Source organism: Sprattus sprattus (assembly GCF_963457725.1).
Source record: "Sprattus sprattus genome assembly, chromosome: 4".
Classification (NCBI taxonomy): Eukaryota; Metazoa; Chordata; class Actinopteri; order Clupeiformes; family Clupeidae; genus Sprattus; species Sprattus sprattus.
This window is the reverse complement of record NC_137923.1, coordinates 29,362,303-29,388,897: the sequence shown is the minus strand read 5'-3', so window position 1 is coordinate 29,388,897 and position 26,595 is coordinate 29,362,303. Positions and strand designations below refer to the sequence as shown.

The following is a 26,595-nucleotide window of genomic DNA, read 5'->3' as shown; positions in this document are numbered from 1 at the left end:
ATCAGTTCACAGAGAATTCCACTGTGGGATTGAAATGTGTGTTTCTCCGGAAAGGGATTTATGCGACACCATGTACTACCAGACACTTGCAGGTGACAAGGCCAGAGTTACATTCCATGAACACCATGAACATTCCATGAACTCAAGGCCAGAGTTACATCCCATGAAACGCAAGCCAGACTTTCCCAGAGGGAGAAAGGCATAAGGTAATTCAGGCTTCTTTATGAGCAGAGGGTCAATCTCACTCCCATTGCCCTAAAGCTTGAAGAAAAATATGGAGTTATTGCGAGAGGACTGGAGAGTTGTGGGCGTGGGTTTCTTCTGATTCATCCCACCTTCAGAGCTCATCCTCTGGGTTCACCTGGCCTGCCAGGGAGGTATCAAAGAGATGAACGTATTTTTGGACTTAAAGATGCAGGCATTCTTGGAGAACTGCTGCTGGGAAGGAATATAGGCTGTTTTCCTCCCTATGACCAGTAGGTATGGGATTCTTTTTCAGGCCTTAGTTTGTTTTGTACAGAGCCAGATATGCCTGGTGTGCATTACATCATCAGCATCAGGGAAGGGGATGAATGGCAGGTGCCTTTGAATAACCCAGGCGGTTTATATAAATAACCTTTAGAGTTTTTTCCCTATGTCTAAGAGACTGTGCAGCTAATTTCATAGGGCAACAAGCTGTGAGCTACATGTATGGCAATGCAAATGGCGCAATCTGAAAGGGAGGAGTCAAGATGAGTTGTTAGCTGCATGTATGTACTCATTGGATGCTAGAGTAACCGGAAATATTTGAGTGACAGGTGAAACAGCATATCAATTTGTGGGTGTGCTTGTGAATTTGTGTCTTTTGAGCCAATCATAGCAACAGAAATCCTGACATGTGCTGTAATGACAAGCCACTCATTTGTTTGGTTCAAGTCCAACAGTCTTCAGCGCATGTTATACGAATATTAAAATCAATGTAAATGATAGTTTGAAAGGATTAAATACTGTATGTCATGTTTACTGATAAAAGCCCAGCACAGTTCAAACCACCAAAGTGTAAAGATGTGTGGTCTTCACATGTTTAACATATAGGCTTATGGGCCTAATAAGCACACTTGAAAGGAAGACACTAGGGAAATGATGTAAAATATCGTGGAAATGTAAGTCAAGAGGTTAGAAGGGAATGGAAGCCTTATTTCTTTGGAAAAAAGTCCTGTTACTGCTTATGCGCTGGAGTAAAGTGTGCACTGTCAATATAGGAGTTTTGCAGTTGCCGGTTATAACGTTCTAACCCAAAACTGGACCGATTTTGAATGTTAAACCCTCACTTCGGTTTCAAAACATGACCTTAGCCTTCACAACACACTGCTATTGCAGTACCCCTTAAACAGCCCTTTTAAAGGCAACTCGTCCCTTGTTTCTATTTTGCAATCTCCACCGCAGCACATCTTTAATCATTCCATCTCTTTTCTCTTCTTACTGAGCTCAGTGACATAGTCAATAGGGTCTCCTTGAACTGAAACGCAGTCCAGAATCTTCAGAATGCTCATGTTCAAAGACAGTGGTGTTATGACGATGTTGAGATGGCTCAAAAGTGAAAAGTCTCTGCCAAACTGTGAGTTTGCAACCCTGATAATCTAGGATTGTCTAAATTACTTTACATCACAGTTAACAATATCGTGAAGAGTGATTCATTATATTATTTTAAAAGCTTTAATTTATGTAATATTAGTCAACATTTTAACACCCACTTGTTGCCTGCCAATAATATACTAATAAGCCACATGTAGCTATCCGGATTAACGTAGACGATGATTAATCAGATCAATTATGCATTTGGATGTAGGATTGCTAAAGCAACTGACTCATTAGACAGCTGAAAGTGGCATGCCATGTCTGATAGAGTCAATATCTCTGTGCCACCACTTCATTAAGAGAAGGCAAGAAGCCCATGAAACAAAGAACCAGTGGCACAGAAATATTGACTATATCATACATGGAACACAGGCAACAAGTGGGTATTACAATGTTGACTAATATTACATAAAATACAGCATTTAAAAGAATATAATGAATCACTGTTCACGATATTGTAGACATGCAGTATTTCACCAGTTCATAGCCAGATGTAATTTGGTCAAAATTCTGATATGCATTCTATTAGCTACTTAGTCTAGCCATTTGCAGGTTCACCCAGGTTAATAGGCCTCATTCTCGAACGCAGTTGAGAATAATTTAAGAAGGAATGTCTTCTGAACTCCTCTTTTGGTGGATTTAGGAAAACATTTGGCATTCATGAAAGTTTTCTCATCTGGGATGTCTTCTGAACTTCAGAAGACGTTCAGAACGCAAAATAGCAGTCGTAAATCGGCCAGAGTTTCCTCAAATGCAATTCCTTAAAAAACCACAAGATGGCCCGTAGTATTTAAGAAAACTCTCTGTGTTAATGCTGAATTTGTGAGAAATCGTTGTAGATTGCGTTCACATCAACTCTACAGACATCCTCGGATCTAAATAATTATTATAATAATAATAATAATAATAATAATAATAAATATGAGAATATTTGTATCATTAACAATTACGTTCACATTTATAGTCATGATTCTACGGGGCATCTTAATGTCATAAAATAAATAAAAGGACCAGGATGCTGCCCTAGTCTAGTGAGCGTCGTTTGGGACTGCCGTCTGTGCAAGTACTGCAATCCAGACTATTCTGCGTCTGATTTTGGTGAACGTGAACTGAACGTACTTTATTGCTGCCTGATGAATGATACTGTGAACGCGTTCATTTTGGTGTCTGTGAGCGGCACGTTCACTCTTTTTAATTTCGTTCAATAAGGTGACAGATTTCTAGAGACTTCCAGGCAAAAAACACACCATTTACAGTCCTGTATCCAGTGTTGCATAACCAGTCAATTGCTGGGTGTGCTTTCTTCTACTGTCTATGCCTGGCAAGAGTGAGAGCGCTGAATTGCGTAGAGGCCGAGACAGGTATTACAGACAGATAGAAATTTTAAAAAATTACTGAGTTGCTTCCGTGTGGACTCGGTCGATTCCGACTGCACACGTTACTGCTGTTGCGTGCCCTTATAAGGAGCTGGCAGAGCGTGTATGTATGCAAATCCAGGTTCATGAGAATGCGCATCAAGTTAAGAAAGCCCTTTCGGGGGAGCACAGTTGAGAAGAATTATGCTGCTTATGAACACATTTTCCAGTGTTCATGAATTTGGTGGAGGTCTTTTTCTTACGTTGTTTTTCCAAAGTCCGTAAGAAACATTTCAGAAGAAACTTCAGAAAATGTTCGAGAATGAGGCCCAATGGTTTCTTCACAAAGAACTGTTCATCCCTTTACACAGCGTTTATGCCTAAACGCAGTTCTGAAGGATAGATTTGAAGTTGTGGATTTTAGCACTTATTTTCAATAACTTTTCCTGCTTATTATTGCTTGTAATGTAGGCCTCAGACTTTTCCATTCAATTAAATTCCATTTGTATTTTTAAAGCGGCCAAACAATACAATTGTCTCAAAGCGCTTTACAGAACCCAGTGTCTGTAACCCCCCTTAGAGCAAGCGCAATGGTGACAGGGCCAAGAAAGAACCCTTAAGCAGAACCGCGGCACATAAGGGGGGACCCATTTGCTTGAGGTCTGCCGGTAGGAAGTGGAGAATAGGCCTACCTCTCTTTTTTTTATTTATTTTTTATTTGGACATTGGTCTGCCAAATGAATCTATGCAAATGTAAATTCAGCTGCCGTTCAGTCAATCTTCCTATACTTGTAAGCGTAGGATACCATGCCCACACATTTCACCACCATTTCTTAAAATCAATGTTCTGTCAGAACAGCTCTGTTGCCATTAGTGTCTTTCCATCTGCCATGGGCAGTCCATAGGGATGGCCTATCCTCATGACTTTCATCAAGAAGTAGCACAGATAAGAGATTCAGCTCATCTAAAGCTTTCCACTTCCAGGTGTAATACAACTGTTAATTTAATCATCAAAATATACCTGTTCATACTTAACATTCTTTAAAATCATAATTTAATCAGAGAATGGTGTTTTTTTATCTTTTAGATATTTATTTCAATTGTGAGAGATACATACAAATAGAAATAGATATTCTGATGCCTATATGCCACTATACCACTTTGTGCTTACTGGTTTGTAATAGATAAGTCTTATTTTTATATAATATTTTAAGAGTTATTAAATAATGAACTACCAGTGTTTGATAATCATACCCTTTCTGCGTGAGCTATTCAACAGTGTCAGTGAGTCATACCGAAATGTATTGGAGAGTCTGGGATCAACATGACTACAGGGGCATTGCTCAGAACTGGATGATGAAGCAACATTGACCCCCTAAATCCATGAGACTCTCTCTGAGACTCACCTGAGACTCCCCCTGAAACTCACCTGAGACTCACCTGAGACTCACCTGAGACTCCCCCTAAGACTCCCCCTAAGATTCACCTGAGACTCCCCCTAAGACTCCCCCTAAGACTCACCTGAGACTCCCCCTAAGACTCACCTGAGACTCACCCTAAGACTCACCTGAGACTCCCCCTAAGACTCACCCTAAGACTCACCTGAGACCCACCCTAAGACTCACCTTAGACTCACCTGAGACTCCCCCTAAGACCCACCCTAAGACTCACCTGAGACTCACCCTAAGTCTCACCTGAGACTCACCTGAGACTCACCTAAGACTCCCCCTGACTCCCCCTGACTCTCCCTGAGACCCTCCATGAGACTCCCCCTGACTCACCCTAAGACTCCCATTAGACTGAGACTCCCCCTGAGACTCCCGCTGCTGTTTGATGGCTGGCCTGGTAATGGGAGAACTGACCTGCTCAGTGCATTTCAGATAAACCTTATGTAGTCTCTTGTACAGAGTTCCAATATCACTTCTATGCCAGCAACGTCAGTTGCTTTTCTTATCAGCTTTGGTTGACAAATTTATATAATTTGTTCATACACAAACAAGCGTCTTGAATCATTGAACAGAGACATGTTTTAATGATCCTTTATCCTCCTACATTGGGGCTCTGTCTAATGTGATGAGCTATGCCTAAAGTTAATTGAAGTTCATCAGAGCTGACATTGCCGTGATGGAGTTATTACCCTTTGCCAATACTTCAAGTGTTATAGCCACGCTCGGGCGACGGAAGCTGACCTCATTACAATAATGAGATCATTAAGGTAATCACAGCCATAACTCAGTGGGGGTGCAGAAAGCGCTATAGTTCACTGTTTTTTATATCTTCTATTACAAAACCTGAAAACATTCTGTGTGTATCATCAGCAGTACAGGATGTATTCTGTGCTGCAGGTTGGTTTTAAATAAATGGAGCAGAAAGCTTACTTTTGAAACACTTAGCATATTGAGGAATTGCAGCTGATTCAGCCGTATGAATATTTTATTTCTACCATACACAAACTGTACAACACTGCGCATTATCTTCTTATGAAATAGTAAAAGTTCAAGGAAAGTTCAATATACAAACTACCTCAACTGAAAAAGCATTTTGTTTTAATCAAAAAGAAAAAAATGTACAATACAGTCATCATACTAATATCATTACACAAAAAAATCCAGTTCACGTTACAAAACATCAAATACAAACAGGGAAAAATAAATATTTTTCACAAAACTTCCTGAGCAAACAATGTGTGGTATATAAATTAAGTGTTAAGAATTATAAATAAGTAAACATAATAATAAATTACAGTCATTAATTTTAACAACAAAGATTGATTAACTTTGAGAGTCTTAGTAGTCACCATTTGGATAAAGTAGTTTTTGTTTCAGTGAATACCCAATGATTTTTCGGATATTTTCATCTTTGCATTTTCTTTTCTCATTCTTTGCATGACATGTAAAGTGGCAACTTAGATTAACAGAATAGTCCAACAAAATAATAATAGTCCATGCACCTCTGAAATGAAATGAAAATGGTGTGCCGACTTTACTTAACACTCGTCATCGTCTCCACCACCTTTAAACGCATTGAGGGACAACAGAAAAGTGCAAGTGATTTATGTTTAATATCCTTAAAGTTTCAAGAAGTTGTTTTTTCTTTTTGATTTGAGCCATTTAAAGGTACCCCATTGCCCAACAAATACATTTACTGAATCAGCTCTGGATATTACCTATAAATCATATTGAATAGTCATTCTATTTACTTTGACTTGCAATTATATAAAAAAAAAATCATTAAATCTTTTTGTGAAACATAAATCTTATTTTAAGTGAAAAACAAAAACAGAGATTTGTGGTACAATCAAAGTGAACCTAACGGACCTCTCCCCTGACACATCTCACTCTCACAAACATTGTCTGGCAGTAGAAGAAGTGCTCTGAAGGAAGTGAGGAGCCACTAATGTCAATGTGGCCCCATCACTTGTGTGCTCTGTGACACTTCTGTCGGTTTTGTCACTCACTCACAACCTAAGTAATCAAAATGTCGCCATTCATTATGATTAAAGACTTGACCCCCAAATCAGAACAATAGCAGTGTATATTTAAAATGGCATATAAACAGTAAATCCAACAGAGTTATAAGTATTTTTTCTTTGAAAATAGGTATACTGTGTAATAAATTAAACACCATTCACATAATACTGTTCTACCACAAAACAGAGTATATTTCATGTATTCATTTACATTTAGGCACATATATGCACACACACATGTGTGCACACCAAAGGCAGATATCAATATAAAGGAATGAAAATCAGTGTAATGAAAACAAAGACTTGGAGTTTGTGATACTGACAGTCCTCTCTAATAATGACACAGTTAAGCGGTGGAGTGATGATTCATTCTACCTATTCTTTGCAGTGAGTGATGCATCATTTATTTGTTATTTCATTTCATGTGATTCTTAATTCCTTTTTTGAGGTGATCTTGCACTGTACATTCAATATTGAATTTCATGTAAATTGCCTTCTTCAGCCCCGGAGGAAGAGCAGTTGAATTTTAATCACTCTTGTGTAGATGCTGCATATGACCTCTAGATGGCAAAGACGAGCAGCATTTCTCTGTCTGGAGTTCACAAGTTGGTCATCCCAACTGAGGAGTTTTTTTTATTTTAGTGACAAAACCTTCAAAGAGAGGAGTACGGAATGTGCTTGTTTTGTCACTCCCAATGAAGTAGAATAAGAAGTAGAATAAAACAAAACAAATTAAATGTCCGCTTTCAAACATCTATCTTATTAGATATAAATTATATATATTACTGTGTAATAAATATTTGAACAGAGATAATAAATAGCAACAGCATAATTATACGCCAAAAATGTTTTACACAGAAATCAATTATGCAAAAAAACAAACAAACAAACAAAAAAACCTAATACAGAGTAAAACCAAGCAAACCATACGAAATAAATAAGTGCAAAGGGGTAAAAATCTCAATAAAGTAATATATTGAGCGAACTCAGAAGCTTTTAAAACTTTTACAAATTCTGGCTGGTAGAGTATTTCTTCTTTCAGTGCAATAATGTCAATTGTCAGAGGAATGACAATGCTTTTCCGAACGCCGTTTCCTTGCACATGGAGGTATGCCAGGCCTCCTCACGAGAGTAAAGCTGTCCAGAAATATTGCCCCATGCAGACGGCTCACACGTGGATCCCTTTGATGGCCTGTCTGATGCTATCCAAAAGAGCCTTGCACTCAGGTGAATAGTCATGCTCAGAGCTGTTATACATGTCCATCAGTGTGTTCACATAGGCTTCGAAATTCTGCTCATTGATTGGGCCCTGCGAGGAGACAAGGAAACACTCACATCAGGACATGAGAAGGACTTCTGGCTTTACCTTCCTTACTTAACCTCATTGTGAGTCACAAAAGACAAAACTCCTAAGTGATCCAACCTCAAGAATGCACATAGAGTTTTTTAACCCTCACAAATAAATGTAACTAAAAATGTAAATGTTATTAAATAACATTGCCCACTGAATGATGATCCGGTCTGATAATATCAAGATTTGCTGGTAGTCTCATTGTTTATGCATAACTATAATACCAGTGTAGCTAGTACTAATGTGCACTTATTGTGTGCACTGGATGTTGTGAACTGGCAGGAGATTTTTTGTATTATACAATTACAAAGGAAACATGTAGCATCCACACATACAAACATACAAAAGCAACTTCCAGTGTCTCTTACCATCTGTGGCAGCTGAATGTCCGTTAGACTGTTAATGAGTGCTTGGCTTAGACGAGCTAATTCCTTCAATAGGCCATCGTTGTGTTGCTCAATCATCTTGTTCTCCTCTTCAATTGTCTTAAGGTTACATTCCATTGATGATATCTAATATTTGAGAGAAGAGGCTTATCAAAAGCATGTAACAGTATTGCTTTCATATATGTATAAAGGACAAAGAGCACATTTGTAAAACTTTGTTACAGCCCTTCAATTTATCTTTTAATAAAGAATAACCTTTCACAGGTATACAAAGAAATGTATTAATTTAATAATAAACAATAGCTAATGCAAATTCATAATATACTTTTTTTTAAATCTTTCAGTGACTTGAAAGATTTCATTTAAAAAAACTGGTAAAACTGTGTGATATTGTTTGTGGTATGTTTTTTCTGAACCTTTATAGCTGAGCTCCTATATTCACTTTCCATTTGGTGAGTGCTCTGTATTCTTGAGCTACGTGTGAGAGTGCTCTGTGTGAGAGTGCTCTGTGTGAGAGTGCTACGTGTGAGAGTGCTCTGTGTGAGAGTGCTACGTGTGAGAGTGCTACGTGTGAGAGTGCTACGTGTGAGAGTGCTACATGTGAGAGTGCTACGTGTGAGAGTGCTACATGTGAGAGTGCTTCGTGTGAGAGTGCTCTGTCTGAGAGTGCTACTTGTGAGAGTGCTATGTGTGAGAGTGCTACGTGTGAGAGTGCTACTTGTGAGAGTGCTACGTCTGAGAGTGCTACGTGTGAGAGTGCTACGTGTGAGAGTGCTACGTGTGAGAGTATTCTGTCTGAGAGTGCTACTTGTGAGAGTGCTACGTGTGAGAGTGCTACGTGTGAGAGTGCTCTGTGTGAGAGTGCTACTTGTGAGAGTGCTCTGTCTGAGAGTGCTACGTGTGAGAGTGCTCTGTCTGAGAGTGCTACGTGTGAGAGTGCTCTGTCTGAGAGTGCTATGTGTGAGAGTGCTCTGTCTGAGAGTGCTACTTGTGAGAGTGCTCTGTGTGAGAGTGCTCTGTGTGAGAGTGCTACGTGTGAGAGTGCTACGTGTGAGAGTGCTCTGTCTGAGAGTGCTACTTGTGAGAGTGCTATGTGTGAGAGTGCTACGTGTGAGAGTGCTCTGTCTGAGAGTGCTACTTGTGAGAGTGCTCTGTCTGAGAGTGCTACTTGTGAGAGTGCTCTGTGTGAGAGTGCTACGTGTGAGAGTGCTCTGTCTGAGAGTGCTACGTGTGAGAGTGCTCTGTGTGAGAGTGCTACGTGTGAGAGTGCTCTGTGTGAGAGTGCTCTGTGTGAGCGTGCTCTGTGTGAGAGTGCTCTGTGTGAGAGTGCTACTTGTGAGAGTGCTCTGTGTGAGAGTGCTACGTGTGAGAGTGCTACGTGTGAGAGTGCTACGTGTGAGAGTGCTACGTGTGAGAGTGCTACTTGTGAGAGTGCTCTGTGTGAGAGTGCTACTTGTGAGAGTGCTCTGTGTGAGAGTGCTTACTTGAGTCTGCAGCTGCATCATGTCAGATTCTATTTTCAGGTTGGATTCATTCAGTTCCTTAATCTCATTATCCAAGTGCTGCATGTCCTCATTATTTTCAATACCTGTTCGGTGGAGAGCGGGGAGACAAAACAATGCTGTTGAAATAGGGCAGTGGAGTATTGTCACTATGATTTTACACTCGCACAAGGCATCAATGCTTTTCAAATGTATCAGAGATGTCAAGAGAGCATGTTTTACCAAGGTCTGTCATGTGTGAGAGGATGAGCTGCACAGGTAGCACTGTGTGCCTCTCTGTATACTTTGGAATCGTGAGAAAATGTTAATATTAGAAGGACTGCTCAACCCTGCTGGGTCGATCATTCTCTTTTTTGAGAGTATGCTAAAAACAGGTTTTATGTAATAAGGCACAGTATCTGAACTCATCACAAGAAAATGACTACGTTTAAAAAAAAAAATATTCATCATGGCATTTTCTAAAAATGAAGCCAAAGTGATATTGTTTTGTGAGGAAAGATGAAGGGACAATTGGAGGCCACTCTGTGTTATAGAACATGTTCTTTCATTTGACCTGTCTTCTCTTCTAATGAGTTCATAAAGAGAGTTCTATACATACTCGGAATACAGAAACTCAGAACGCTAGCTCACTTCTTTGTCCATATAATGTTCTGAAACGACAAAGTTTTTATAACATTTTGGGCATATTTCTTTTATTTGTAGTTTGACACTTTTATAATAGATCGTATTTGGCAAAAGGGTTGGCTCCTTAAGTCTCTGTTAATAGGGCCGGAGGTCTAACAGGAGATTTGGGGGTTCAGAGTGGGTAGGTATCTCTGTTAATAGAGTTGGAGGTCTAACAGGAGATTTGGGGGTTCAGTGTTGGTAGGTATCTTTGTTAATAGGGTTGGAGGTCTAACAGGAGATTTGGGGGTTCAGAGTTAGTAGGTATCTGTGTTAATAGGGTTGAAGGTCTAACAGGAGATTTGGGGGTTCAGTGTTGGTAGGTATCTGTGCGGGTATAAATGGGGGGGTTCAGTGTTGGTAGGTATCTGTGCGATCAATGGAAACCAATGTTTGTTCAGATGTCTTTGCATGAAATCATACTCTGCATTAGCATATTTGATTCGCTTTAAGGGAACCAAGTTTAGAGGAAAGAGAGATAGTTCAAACAGTAACTGTAAATCCTGCACTGCTAATACATTGCGGCATTAATGTTGTGTGTAATACCGAATGCCATTAAAGTGTATTCATGATTCAGAGGTAAATTCAGTATGAGTGTATTTCGTTATAGTTAGTTGAACATATACAGTCCTCAATGGTGCTTACCACTGCTTGCTTTGACTTTAATGGTCATCATCTCATCCCCTGACAGTCTCCTCTTTAAACTCTGTGCATTCAGCGGACAGCCAGACAGGCTAGAGGGAGAGCACAAACAGGACACAATAAGACTGAGCTCTGATACATTTGACTTTTCTCACTATGGACTCATTAGTCATTATCATCCATTGATCCTCCCATTCGACTGTGCAAATATTTTATTGATCAATAAAACTCTTGACACAGCTATGTCTAACATCTGAAGAAAACCAGCAAACAGTGAGTGAATGCCAAGCTCAATATCAATCCAATACAAGCAAACAGTCAATGAATCAGCCACAAATTCATCAATCACCCAGTCAATCAATCCATCAATCAATCAATCCTTTCCTCATAGTTGTACAGCAATCAGAGCAGGAGAAGGTGACGCTGGCCTACCTTCTGTGGGTTATGAACACGTTGTTGGCGTGACCCAGGCCGTTGCAGCCCGGCAGTGGGCAGTGTGGCAGCTCCTGTTTGGACACCTTCCAGGAGAAAGGCGAGCCGTTCACGGAGCCCTCCTTCTGTCTCTTGGCAGCGAGGGGACAGCTTCCTGCGCTCCGGTGGGATGTGTACTTCCCCGACACATGGCCCTGGCCATCACACCCTGTCACGGGGCATCTAAACAACACAGCCATGCAGGGTCAATACCTGGAGGTGTACTGTTCAGGTTTGCATACACACACACACACACACACACACACACACACACACACACACACACACACACACACACACACACACACACACACACACACACAGACACACACACACACACACACACACACACACACACACACACACACGTGCAAACACACACTTATACTTACACAGAAACATGCAGTTACACAACAGTATCATATGTATGCGAATATCAGAACATGTAGGCCTGTGGCACTTTTGCAATCAGCTAAAATTACTTGAGAAAATCAAAGCTAGTATTTTCACATTCCTTCTGGCAAAGCTCTTGCAAACACAAGCCATTTCATTTTAACTGGCACAATGACATCATTATTGTACGTTTATATGAGATTATGTCCTAGAATGGTTTTATTATGATAAAACAATTTTTTTTTGGTACATTTATTTGTAAACTAAGAGCTTTTAAAAATGTGTATTGGCCAGAAGCCACTGAATGATTAATAATACAAATGCCTCTTATCATAGTGCAAGACTTAGTGATGTATGTGCTTTAACTGCTGATCGTAGGGCGGGGTTAAATCATTTGGTAACTTGTCATATAAAATCATTTTTAGCTTTTGGATATATTATTTAAAAGAATTTACATCGTTTTTTTTTTATTTATTTTTTTTAACTTTTTACCCTTCAATACTTAGACACAATGTACTCAGTCTAAAAAGCTTGTCTTTGTTCAAACCAAAATATATGCATATATAATTTGAATCAGTCATGCACATGTTCAAAACCATCCCTGCACTTATTCCACCAGAAGATTTTTCATAGCCATTAACTTGATTAATCCAGACAAATGCTGATTAAAATGTGTTTAAGCAACAACATAAAAGCAATGTTAAAATAATTGTATCTTTGAACTCACATACACAAATCGCATACCTAGTAAAAGCTTAATGATAACAATGAGTCTGGTTTAGACACAGCTACAGCGCTGCAAGCCCACACCGACACAAGTCACAGTGTGGCTGAAACACTGGCAAGAGTTGGGTAATTTATTTTGCTATTTTACAGGTCAGTAATGGGATGACATAAATTGCACATAATTGTCATATGTGTCCGATACAAAAAAAAAGGAATGAAAAAAAAAGAGAAAAAGGCAACGTGTGTTTTTGAGGTCATCAACCTTTTCCTGAATAGCCCCTCTTTGGAAAGTGTGAAAGGTTGCCAGAGTTGTTACAAATAGCGCAGCTGATGGGGTGTGGGGTGGGGGTGGGTGGTGTATTTTAGCACTTTTTGCGCTTAATAGAGCAGCATCAACAAGAGAACAAAACAAGCCCCCATCTGTGTAACACAGGTAGCTGTGCATCTCACAGACAATGGAAACATGCCATATGGCCACCAATTTACAGTAATCTAGCAATGTTACAGATGCACTGGAGGGGGCTGTCTGTCTCCCTCGTCTCCTTTAATGTGGATGAGACCTGCACTAGTGTAATTCCTAAGCTCTTGATATTGCATTAGTAATTAAAAAGGAAAAAAAAGCAGAGATAATTCTACCCCAGATGCAAAAGTAAAAGGATATTTGCATGGCTGACTTTGGATTTAAGCTGCAATCAATTATATTAATGTTTGTTTATTTATTTATGCAGTTTCAGGAATACAGTTCCTGAGAGGCATTAAATGATACTTTACAATCTTTACTTTGATGAAAGTCAAAGGGCTTTGCCACTGGCTTAAAAGGCATAGACATTATTTCAAATAAGGCTGAATGTCCCTGTGAAACCACGCTTTCACCTGAAATGTTTAGAACCAACTGTAGTCACTGTGTACCATTCTTTCCTTAGATCAGAGAAGAAAAATGACTACACGCACTCTACTAACTAAAGATAATAATGATAATAATAAATGTCATACTTCATTTCTTGCTCATCCTTTTCATCCTTGTTTGGTGATAGCTTCAAGCTTCCCTTTCTTGCTCGAGGGCATCCTGACAGGCTGAAAGCAATAATAATGCAAAACTATAAGTGTTTGACCTCCTAATCAATCACGAGACACCATAAAAGAGAGGTACCCACTGCATCTGTGCGATGATTATTCTACCCTCTCAGGAAACGGTTCACCTCAGCAGTGCCAGCTGACGTGAGTGTGTTTGGTCTGGCTGCTACGAGGTTGTGCTCACCTGCGGTGGGAAGCGTAGTTCCCCGTCACGTGGCCAGATCCGTCACACCCAGGTGTTGGACACCTGTGAGGATGACAATAGATAGATCTTCACACTGACAAAACGCCATGTAACATGTCAATACAAAGCCCTCTGGCCCAAGCTCTGGCCCATGTCTTGAACGCACCAGGCTTTGACCGAGTCTAATGCATGGGGTGATGACTTACTTCAGTTCCTGAGCGTTGGCAGCCATCAGTGACTTCAGGGTCTTGTCTGCCAGTGGACACCCAGACACACTGTAGAAAACAGAAAGTTTACACAAGTTTTAAACTTTCTGATCGCAGGAAAACTAGCAAAAAGCCCACAAACAATTCATTACATTAGATCGCTCCATCCCTCATGCAGTCTACTAGAACTTCTATATATAGCATTTCGAGGCAGGGATCATATCTTCAGCCTGTAATTTAGAAACTGTAGGTTATCATTATTAAGTCTCAATTGGGTATTATTTGTGGGTTACCATAACAAGGGCAATGATGAATAACCTCCACTGAGTAAGACAGCAGCCAGTGAAGAGACTACCACACTGCACTGCCCATGTAGATGAGAAGGTAATGACTAATAAGCCACCGCTGTTTCCAGAACATTACCAAATAGTCAAATCTATACCTTCATGACACAAGGCCTCTGTGTTAGAATTTCAGTGAGGCATTTGCAATTGTTCTGGAATTAAAACTTCTGAAACCCAGCAATAATTTCTATATGACGCTCATAAAACTCATGAACAGATCAGAAGATGATGTGGTTACCTTCGATGTGAAGCATAATTTCCGGTCACATGACCACTGCCATCACAGCCAGGTGTTGGACAACTGCAAAGCAGCATTTTTTATGACATTATGTTGCAAACAATATTACATCTATATCACATTCAGATTCCCCAGTATTTGCGAATTATCCATTATATCCCTTGTCATAGTGATGGTGGCATCAATGAAGATGCATGAAATAAAGTGTAAAACAGTAAATGTAATGTATTTTATTGTTTTAATTTAATATTTGGCCATACAGTATATCAAGGTCATTACATGAAGACAAAGAACATAAACAATGAACTGTAATTATGAAGCTTCAGGTGTCTCTCATGCAGTGAACTTTCATAAACTTCCATGAAAAGTGCAACTAAATACCTCATCAGTTCTTTCTTCGCTTCTCTTGAAAGCATCTTTGACTTCGGACTCATCAACAAAGGGTCTCCACCGTATACATTTTCATCTACTGAAGCCATGTCATGTTGATCCTGTTTTTTTTTTTTTTTTTTTAAAGAAACACAAAATAAACGTCCTGCAGTGGACACAGCAAAAGCAATTCTGTCAAACACATGCCATTGTCTGAACAGCAGGACAAGGCTAGACTATTGTGATTAGGTACAAAAAAAAACACATATCCGTTTAAAGAGCACTTTAATCCCTGAAAGTATTTATGATGGACAACAACGGTGTTTGGATTTACTTTTTGTTCCCTCTAAGAAAAGGATCTGTGTGCACCAGATGTACCAAGTAGACAAACGTCTGATTTTCTAGACAATAGTATGGGAAGATTTGATTTGACACAGAAAAGCTGTGGCATCTGTGACTGCAGGCCACTCCAAACAGCCTTATCTCACAGATGAAAGAGACCCTATCACATAAACACAGGCACAGAGGGTTTCTCTTGCTTTATTTCAGTTCTATCTCTTCCATATTTGACACACTCTTCATGTTTCAGCCTAACATCTTGTATTGACCATGAAGTGAATATGTCCTTTGCCAAAATGCATCCTGAGAAAAAAAAAAAATGTCACAGGGGACTAAAGAATTCAGCATGTGTCTCCACAAGCACTAGATAACAGACCCAAGAACTGTCCCCTCGTTATCAGGAGAACAGGCCCATTAATGGCACTGTTTTTGGCACAGTCGCGGGAGAGCCACTTGAGGCTGGTGGCCCCTATAGCCTCCTGCTCTCCTAATGCTCGCATGTCCTCACCTCCCTCTCCAGCGGCATGTGGGGCTTGCTGAAGTTCAGCGGCGCGTCCCAGCATTCCTGCTCGCACAGGGCCTGGTAGAAAGCGGTGGGGATGTGGTGGCCGCTTGCTTTGGACATGGAGGTGACTGGCGTCAGCAGGCCCTCGCCCAGAGACATGGGGGGCGGCGGGGGTGGTGGTGGTGGAGGAGGCGGCAGCGACAGCTGGTCCTTAATCTTCTCCCTCTTGGTCTTCATGCTCAGATCCAGAGTGCCGTTTTCGTCCACCTCTATGGGCATGTCCTGCATCAGAGACAAGAGCGGCAGGAGATCAGAAGCTTTCACTGAATGAGAAAACACACCTCAACAGTGCCTGGTGCATATTGACACTGATTGCTTGGTTGTTTTTGCAGGGCATAAGAACCAAACATGGCTGTCCATGTGTGTGTGTGGAAATGAGGTCAATGCAAAACAATACTTATAATGCCTTTTGTCTAAAACTCTGGCTCCGACAGACAACATACAGAATGCCAGATCAATTAGTCATTTCAGAATTAAGTTCAAGTATTAATATTTCCCAACCTTAAACCAATGGTTTCTAAACTAAATGTTACATCAAAATCAACACTAACAAGAAAATGTTTTAATTAGAAAAGTGATTTTCTGAATTTTAACACAGTTGTCTCCATCTATACATCCAGTTATTTTACACTAAGCTATATTAGTTGTGCTCGAAGTCATGGGCTATAGGATTACAAACCACAGCAAATCAAATCACTTCCTGGTTCATATGTGGAGCGCTTTAAACCCATCAGATGAGTGCTGATTATGTGCTAGGAGAGAGACAATGCAAAGTGTCCTCCCAGGGCCTAATTCTCCCAGACAGATCACTGGCGTATAGTTTTTTTTTTTTACGGTGACATCTGTGTCATCTGTTTTCTAGGACACACAAGCAAGATGGCAGCTGGGGGTGATGGTTTTAGGTCATCACCATTAAAACAAAAATTAAAAAGCTTAATGTGGCTACATGGCTTAATGCAGCAAGTTTTTCCCTCAGTGACAGATGTGTCACTCATTTGGAATGGTGGCGGTAAGTGTGGCCGCGGCTGAAGGGCTTATGGCACCCACTAAAACTTTTACCTCATTAACCATCTCGGAGTAACACCAATTATTTGGCACATATGCAAGCATTTTTTACCATTATTAGAATCACAAAAGGGTGCTTTCAGATTAATTAATCTGTGCGAGGGCCAAAAAAATCTCGGAATATGCCGTTATTTATTTTCAGTCTGTGAGAAACTGTATGCCAACATGTTTGACTAATCTCAAAAACAATTCACATAAAAAAAATAAAAAAAAATACTCACAGCTCTCAAAATGCCATACAATGCATTCTGGTTGAGATTCCCTAGTAGAATACGTAAATTTGTAGGTCTCATCTTTAAAGAAAAATGTGCTTACAGTTGCTCTGGCACGAAACACGGCACAAACACTTCATATTCAACAAGACGCTTAATGCAGGCCAGGCACAGATGACAAATCTACCAACACTGTTTTATTCATGCTGACAGTTTGTACGCTACCTGGTCCCAGCCCACATGCTCAGTCGCAGCGCTGGCACTCAAGCCCAGTCTCTGAGCGCGTGGGAGCACGTCAAATCTTTTCATACTTACTTAACTTGGGACATTTACTGACTTCTGGCTCCCTCCAGATGTCCATTATACAGTAAGCCATGTCTGTTTTAAAGAGCCTCTCTGTACTTTAAAAGATAACCACAGTTTCACTCTGGGAGCGGTGCGGCTGTGCTTAGGTTTAAGTGCTTTGAGAGAGAGCTGTACTTAAAATAGGGAAATCCCTTTAAAGTGAAACTTTCAGAGGGTGCTGTGTAAAGAGGCCAGGCCTTCAGTGAGTCCACTCACTTTACAAATGGGGTGCGCGGCCAAGTTAAGAACTCTCTTGCCAACTAACTGTAAACTAACTGGGGGGAGATTTTCATATTTCATGTGAAATAAAGATTTCAGCTAATGAAGCCTTCTGGTGATAGGTTTAATCCAGCCGAATGACCCTCATGGCCCTTAGGATAGAGCGGATCGGACTGAGCTTATCCTGGATAATATACAACCAAGCATAACATTTTCTGCCGTCTGCAACGAAAGAGACAGACACGTCCCTTGTAGATAAAAAAAGACATCAGTTTGTTTTGCATGCTTCTCCCTGTCTCCATAGAAAGTCTAAATCAGATGCATGGCCGCATGTTTTACAAAAAGGCATCTAACTGTAATTGAGAAAAGGGGGACAAGGCTGATTGTATTTCTCTCGCTGGCTTTTGATGTGATTACACAAATTTTTCCTTTGTTTACATTAAAGGTTTACTGGAGGTGGTTGTGGCAGGGGTGGTGGCGGGGGGGGGTGGGGGGGTTCTTGTTGTTTTTCCCCCACCAGGACCACACAGTTCTCAGTGCCAAAAAGTGTCTTTTGATGTCCACCCCCCAAACCCTCCTGCTTTTTCATACACAAATCAGAGTTGCTTCAGTATTGACCACATTAAATAGCGTTTCCAAGTGGCCTAATTTGATTACCTTTGTGGCTGGTGCCAGCGGCTGGCCGGAGAACACCTCCATCTTGTCGCGGTAGCGGGTGCTGAGGTTGAGGATGGCGGCGGTGGCGGCGGCGGTGGCAGTGGCGCTGTTTGCCTGGAGGCTGTCGCTCTCCGTTTTGGAGTGGAGGGGACTCTGCCCTCCGCCGGGGATCACCAGATGACCTCCCAGGCCCAGGAAAAGCGGGTACTGTGACGCTGCTGGGAAACAAAATAGGCACACATCCATCAGACCGGATGTCAGCCAAAAACCTGGCTAAAACTCATGAAGACTTAATGGAAAAAGGACAGTTTCTTGGTGACGTTAATCGATAACGGTCAAAGACAAAACGTTCAGTGAAGCCTTAAAACGAATCAAATTCTAGTGTGGTATTCAATAACTGATGCATCAGTACTTGGACACTAAAGTACTCATGACGTACGCCACAGCATATGGCATGATATAGACTGACACCAGTACATGTGCTCTCTAATGAAATCTAGGAACAAATATCTCTGCTTTGCCACAACAGAGGCTCTGTCGCAGTGATTGCATAACACCGTCATGGTGAAAAAGAGCCGATAATTTATGATGATGAGGCGATCAGGCGAAATTACAGTGTTGTTGTAACACGTTTAATATTCAATCGGAATTGGTAATGCCGCATATGGTGACAGTCATTGTGTCATTATCTCACAATGACATCATTTCAGAGGTAAAGTGACAAGTCTCATTCGGGCCCCCCCTGTTTCATGCATTCAGTCTACTGAAGCTAGTCAAACACGAACACGATGACATGCACTTCAAATAGCATCTTTGACAGAAGCGTTTATCTACAGGTTGAGCCGCTGCTGTTCTGATAGGGCGACAGATTTGATCTGCCTGAGCCCATACGTGCGTGTACGTCTTGTGAAAAGGTGTGAAGCTCACAGTCAGAGAAGTGAGAGATTTCTTGATCGTGGTTGGGTGCCATCTGAGGTTGCTTGCCGAAGACCTGTGCGTCAAAGCTGGCGTAGTCGAAGCGGATCTTGCTGTACTTGTCCATGTCCTTGGAGATGTTGGCTTGCAAGGCCGCCACAGGATGAGACAGCCTGTAGCTGCTGAACTGGCTGAAGTCAAATTTTTTCATCAGTCCTAGAGGTCTGGAACGAGAAGAAAACACACAAACACACACACACCCATATGAACACAGCTGTCATTGCCACAGGGTTCATACACTGTAAGTTCTTAACTTCTAAATCACCATTTTCACCATTTGTAGCTTTGCAAACTGCATCAGTGTAGCCATTGAAACCTATGGCTATTAATCTTGCTATTAAATGGCTGTGACTGCTACTACTAAGGGAACATCACAGAGATTTCTGCGTTACCTGGACAAGCGATCAGGGGGCTGCCGAGACTTGTTCACATCTTCTTGGGGTTTGCAGATCTTCCCTGCGGCGGCTATGGGGCACCCTGAAAGACTGGGACCAGACACAAAAGAGAGAGTCTTTTTCAGCCACAAACTTTACCAAAGACACACCCCAGTGATCTTCTGTAGGGACTTGTGAATAACTTGAACAACCCATCAGACATGTATGTAACAGATGCAACACTTAAGAATTGTTAAATGTTTATAATTATTTATACACTAGACTTTAGATGATATATTTAAAGAGTGAATGATATATTCAGCTTCGAAACTTTCTTCATCATCACTGTGACTAAGATAAGCTGCAGAGAAATGGAAATGAATAGATGTAGATCCATTTTAGGGACCACAGTGTAGAAAGTCTAAAAGCCTTTTCCATCTCACAGTGCATCTTACCCTCAGTACATTTCACAAGATTTAAAGTTAGACTTATTAAACATACCAAAGTACAAAATGTCAACGTATGAAAATACATTTATACTATCATTGCAGCTTGGTAATGGCAATTTAAAAGGGTGTGAAATGATGACACAGTAGCTCTGCAACGTGTTCTCCTAATAAAAGTCTAAAGTGAGTCTTCCTTGAGGGGGATGATAGTGAATGCAGTAACAAGCATGCTGCTCTGTTTCAAATGTCGGGGCATACAGATGGAAGGCCTCTCTCCTGCCAAAATAATGACGTATATCACAGATACTCAAAAACACTCATGTACACACAGTGACTGCTAATTAGTTATTACACACCTGCAGCATTATTATACCCATGTAGGCACCCTATGATACGCTTTGAATGTAGGTAGTGTTGCTTTCTTTTCAGCTTTACAACGGGCTCAGTTGTCTGGAGAAAGACCCACCTCCGGTGTGTGCTACGGTTGCTGTTGACATGACCTCTTCCCGTGCAGCCTGGGGTCGGACACTTGAGGACGTTTTCATGCATGGCCAGGACTGCAGACAAGAGAGTCATCATCATCAGTACAAGCCATCAGATGAGTCAGGCTACCCATGATTAACTTTACACAGTGTCTGACATTGTACCGCTCCAGGCGTGTATGTGTATGTGTGAAACAAACATGACGAGCATGAGGCCATGGTGCCTTGAACATTGTGTAAGTTACTAAGCTATTCACAAGTAGTAGCTTAGTATAATACACTTTTAACACACACAAAATAGAGGTTCTCCGATACCAACAAGAAACACTATTATTTAAATACCAACCATGACTAGGAAAGTGTGTTTTATCACAAAATGCAAAAGAAACACATGACACATATCTCAGACATCTGGCCCATAGGCAAGAACACACACTCTTGTCAAGCCCTCTATGGATTGGCTACTGTGACCATGTGGTGTAAATTTGATTCTGTAGAGAGATCACACTCCTGAGGTGCCACTGTAAATAAACTGACAAAAAATGTAACTGTCCTGGCCTTATCACAGAAAGTGTTGGTGAGAGACATATAAGAAATAGATTAGTGTGAATTGAAGGGGTTACATGTTGCTAATGCTATATTGTTGTGTTGTTAGGTCGGTCTCTCTACGGATGCTCATGAAGACAGCATTTATCAGCATTCTAGCATTTATGTTAACTGTCTGTCAGTGTCTTAAATAAAACTCTTCCCTTTTGAATGTAGTTGAAGTGTGGGTGATGATTGATAATTTTGTTTCGGTGTTATAACACATAAATGCTGTTAAATGCCGATAATAGTCTGTTATGTTAACGTTATCCATCCGCCGTTAATGTGTTTGTCCGTGTGAATGGTTAACTCCCCTTCTGTTGTGCAATTGATGTATGTGTAGTTCCTGTAGTATGCGTGTCACAATAAAAGGCTTATGCCCAAATCGAAAGCAACATTGCAGACTTTTCTGTTCTAGAAGAACGCAAAGACGCTACAATATGGTTGAAGTTCAGTTTAGTGTTTTGTAAGTATCCAGTAACTTTTCATTCTGTACACAATTTTCAATTAGCTTGTCTGACATGTCCAGCTATTTATTCTCACATGCTGGCATCTGCCAAGTCTTTGATTACTAAATACAGCCTGTGGTCTGAGAGCACACGCTTTCATATTGAGAAAAGTTAATTACAATTTTGTGTTCCTTTTGTTGCTTTTCTGTTAAATGGTGAATGTTTGTTATGCTGCTTTCAAATGGTGAAGAAAAAAAATAGCCAACAACTCTTCTTTGTGCCAGATAGTTCTGCTTGGCAGTGCGATGACTTAAAGTTCATAAAACAAATTTCCATTTCACTCACAGCTGACTGTCACTTCTCTAGGCAGGGAAGTTCTCACTGCTAATGTGTCTTAAGCACCAAATAATAGTGCTGCTGCAGATTAGGTAAAAGCAGACATTTAGAGCGCCAAGCTTGGGCATAATTGCTTATATATTTTACCTAATTACAAATATAAGTTGGCATCCATTTATATAAATCTTATACTGAGAACACAAATAACACACAATTTCACCATGAATTGTGCCTCAATTTTTTTTAACGCTTTCAAAAACAGCAGACAGGTAACCCTAAATAATGTACATATAAAAGAAACACATGTTTCAGCCCTGCCTTCAAACAGTTGGTAACACATTATGTGAACTTAGTATCCAAAAAAACCCATAAGGGTTATAATAATGCCTCGTTATGGTTGTCATAAGTCTGTATAACTATTTATAAATGGTAATGACTGCACTGATGACACGTGAAATGCTTTTTATCACCAAATTCTCTTTATGGGTCCATATGTTGCTCCAAACATGTTTTCATAATAATAGATGTTAATCTAATCTATTATTTATAGATGTTTATACTTATATTTCTTATAATACTTTATGAACATTTCCTACAACAGTGCATACTCACTTTCTGGGGGGACTCGGACTTTATGGGGACACCCTGACAAGCTCCTGTGATGGGGGTACAGTCCTGTGACGTGACCGGTTCCGTCACAGCCTGGAGTGGGGCACTTTATATCCTTCTTATCTGTGCGGAGGGAGTCTGCATCAAGATCAGAACATGTTGGAAGAGCCACATTAGTACATATTTCATGATAAAATTGTATCCATGTGCAGATATCTTAGTATACTACAAATTGGGGTAAATGCTAGTCAATTAATGTGCTTTTGTAGAATGTAAGATTTCATAGAAAGCTATTGTTTAATGATATTACAAAACCAAATAGAACAATGTAGCTATAGATTGGCTGAGTAACAAGAGCCTACATTTTGCCATGAGAATAGCACCACATGTCGACACTGACAATGGCCATTTGTTCCTCGAAAATCCCAGTTTAATAAAATAAACTGATAATTTAGAGCATACAGTGTCAATAGATTGAGATAGAAGATATACATTATCCCCAGCCACACTTCTCTCTCTCTCTCTTTCTCTCTCTATCTCTCACTCAAAATGCTTATAGTAATCTGTTACATTAGTTAAGGCTACAGTTGCACAGAGGGCATGCATTTCTTAATGCTCGGTCACAGAAAGATTACACTAGGGATTACACATTTAACAGCAGTCATTTGAAGAATCGCTGGGAAACATGAGAGGTACTTTAGGGGGATTTAAGACTTATGGTCATGGTTAAATATCTACATGATTCCTATCAAAATCCAATATGGCAAGCCCGGACATTTCCATCAGAAGATATTTTTTTTTCTTCATTTTTCAGAGGAGTTATGTATTACTCCACTTGTTGCCAAATGTTTTAGTATTTAAGAGGATTTGGCCTATCTAGCTTCATGTAAAGGAACACTTCCCTGCACAGTATAGCCCCCGAACAAACTCTACTTCCCTGTACAATATTGGTGATAATAATAGATTGAGGGTCAAGTATGAATGTTCTAGTAAAGAGATGAAACAGCTTCTCAAATGAGCTCTGAAATACAGCAGTGCGTGTTAGAGAGAGAGAGAGAAAGAGAGAGAAGGAGAGAGAGAGAGGGGGGGGGGGGCAGGATATTGTCAGATGGCAGTTAGTGCGCTTCCTCATGGCATAACTATTAAAACAGTCGAACGTATTACCGCCGCTGACTATACTCGCAGCTCGAGGGTGGATACAGTGTGAGATTTCATGGCACAGTAATCAGACGCTAATTTGTGCGTGGTGCTGATTGGGTTCATGCATGCACAGTTTGCCTTGATGGCCAAAATAAATCAATATCAATCCAAATTAAATGTAAGGGTAAGGAGCGAAATTCTGTGAGTTAACAGTGGGGGATACAATAATCACAATCCTCTAAAGTGGAACCAATCGGGACACTTCACTCGAGGCTGCACGGCTTGGGCTTACAGTAGGGCAGGGACAGCACCTTTGCATCCGTGGAAGGCAGCGCGGGCGGCGTTCATCTCCATCATCCTCTGATGCCGGCGCTCGCCGCTCATCTGCTCCAGCAGGAAGCGGTCCATGTCCTTGTAGGCGTAGTGCAGCGCCTGCCGCTGCTCCGACTGCAGCAGCATGGCCTGCTCCAGGAGGCTCAGGTTGAGCCGGGCTCGCTCCATGCCTAGGGGCCGCACCGGCAGCCCCGGCACCCAGCTGGGCTCCAGACGGGCCTGATGCTGCTGCTGAAGCTGATGCTGCTGCTGGTGGTGGTGCAGTTCCTCCTCGCTGTCCTCGCTGGGCTCCCTGGTGAAGCTCACGTCATCTGCTGCCAAGAGGCCGCCGGGCCGACCCGAGTAGCCCAGGAAGGCATCCTCCGGGTGAGGCTCGGGGCCCAGGTGCGTCCTCCTGGCCGGGGGGTCGTCGGCGGATTTGGTGGGGCTGAGGTGAAGATGAATGCCGTTGACCTTGCCGGCGGTGGGTGAGGGGCCCCGGAGCCACTCGCTGTTCTCCAGCTCCCTCTCCAGGCTCCGATGCTGCGCCAGGCGGTAGGCCATGTCCATCTCGCGCAGGCTCTCCTCCATGTGGCTCACCTCGCGCAGGCCCTCCTCCTCGTCCTCATCCTCATCCTCCTCGTCTATCTTCTCTGAGGTCAGGCCCTGTAGCCGAGGCGATCCCTCGCTCAGGTTGTCACACCAGTGCAGTGCGTCCTGCGAGTGTGCGTCTCGGTCGCAGTACACAGCAGGATCAAGCGCTCCATTCGTCTCTGAAAGAAGGAGATCTTGTTTTACCAGCTCAATCAAATAAAAACGGTTTGTACATTGCAAACATCATAATGCCGTTCCCTATAAATAAAGACAAACCCGTTTAAACATCAGGAATGTAGATGTCAGGAATGAAGATCCAAGTCATAAACTAAAAAAAAATCCAGAGCCATTGCAGCCATCACTCATAATCTTTAGATGAAAGAGGACTAGAATATGCTGTAGAAACATAACTACCGCACAGATTCCTCAACATACATTTTCTTCAAATTGCATTCCAAGTATGCAGAGCTTATGAGATGAGATGTGAGAGAGCTACACGGAAGCCAGAGATGAACACTGTTGTTTTCTTCCTCATAGAATTTGCAAATCCAAACCTACAACTTAACACAGATTTTAAATCGGCGGATTATAACAGGAGAAACAACAGTTGTGGCGTTGGACATGAGTGTCCTAATGGGAAAGAAGTGTTACAACGAGATGAAAAGACTCAACCAGACTTAAAGGCACTGTAATTTCAACTTCACATCCTAGAAACGAATTTGTGTGGACATTATTTTTCATGTAGAGACAGAAACAAACAAAGAGGAGAGGACCTTAGAAAAAGGCGGAAATGTTACAAGAAAGCACGGCGCTTTCTAATCTGCCCTTGTGATTCTGAACATGAAAAGAAGCATTGGATTATGGTGCCTTTTATGAGGTTGACTGATAGGATGATAAACACGAAGGTTGAGTGCTGGACTTAAAGACGGAACAAAGAGAGATTGAAAACTGTTCTTGGATCACACAAATATGTTTAGTGATGTAAATAGTGGGTCACAGAGTGCAATATCTCGGAGAGGCCCTGACCTAAGACGCCCTCTGATGTTTTCCTTTGTATAGACAAACAACACGCAAAATTAACAAAAACACTCATCCAATTTCAGAAAAATAAATGGGTTAATTAAAAGGATATGAGTACAAGCCATGTTTTCAATTTATACAAATATTGTGTCCTAACAGGATTATTCGTTTTTTATAGCTTATCATTAATTGATCATGAATAAATCATACACAATTTGAACTTGCCGAAAAACAGCTTGGTAAAAAATGGGAGCACTTTAAATGAAGAGGTATGCTGGCTACAGTGCCCAGAATTCTGTAAGAATAAGTCATTATTACTGGGTCAGACAGCTAGGACCTCTTAAGCACCCAAATCCCCTTTAAATGATACTTTAGAAATGAAACATGCCTGATTATATTAAGTCACAGTCAATGATTAACAAAGGAAGCTATCATCTGGATTGATTCAAAATCTCTTTTGATCTGCAAAACCACTGAAACTTACTTGTGTGTAAGGCTCTTAGGCCCTAAGGGATTTTTAGTCCAACTAAATCATAAGTAGGCGATGGATCTATCCTCTTAGATGACTTGACGTCACTGACCACATTAAAAATAGGCCCATGCAGAACTGGGCGGTGTGATAGGTTGATTAGATATTTTGGGAATCATTGGGGATCAAAATTTGTGTTGTGTGTTAAAGTGCTCTTAAGAAGAAAACAGGCATTAACAAATAGGCACTAGTCTGCCGAATGCGTGGAACCACGCTTAATCCCCCCAAAAGCAACATAAATGCTCAATGGATCACCCTGTCTGCCATAATTCTGCCAAAAAAAAGATACCAGGATTTACAAATATAGGATGGGACAGTGCTTTGTGCTTTACAAAGTCAAAGTAAAAAAAAA

General features: G+C 41.1%; 1 protein-coding gene across 1 annotated transcript; it reads right to left on the bottom strand.

Annotated features, from left to right (window-relative positions):
* Positions 1-7,609: 7,609 nt before the first annotated feature.
* st18 (ST18 C2H2C-type zinc finger transcription factor) lies at positions 7,610-24,295 on the bottom strand (the record flags this gene model as incomplete). Its single annotated transcript, XM_080836258.1, has 17 exons — positions 24,100-24,295; positions 22,652-22,786; positions 20,654-20,744; positions 19,760-19,852; positions 19,320-19,531; positions 18,393-18,610; positions 15,838-16,116; positions 15,003-15,112; positions 14,622-14,684; positions 14,040-14,108; positions 13,834-13,896; positions 13,569-13,649; positions 11,418-11,639; positions 10,989-11,077; positions 9,663-9,766; positions 8,161-8,304; positions 7,610-7,750 (listed from the first exon to the last, which is right to left on the bottom strand). Exons 1-17 carry the CDS (start codon positions 24,287-24,289, stop codon positions 7,610-7,612), a joined length of 2,304 nt encoding a protein of 767 aa, XP_080692384.1. The 5' UTR covers positions 24,290-24,295.
* Between the last annotated feature and the right edge of the window lie 2,300 nt (positions 24,296-26,595).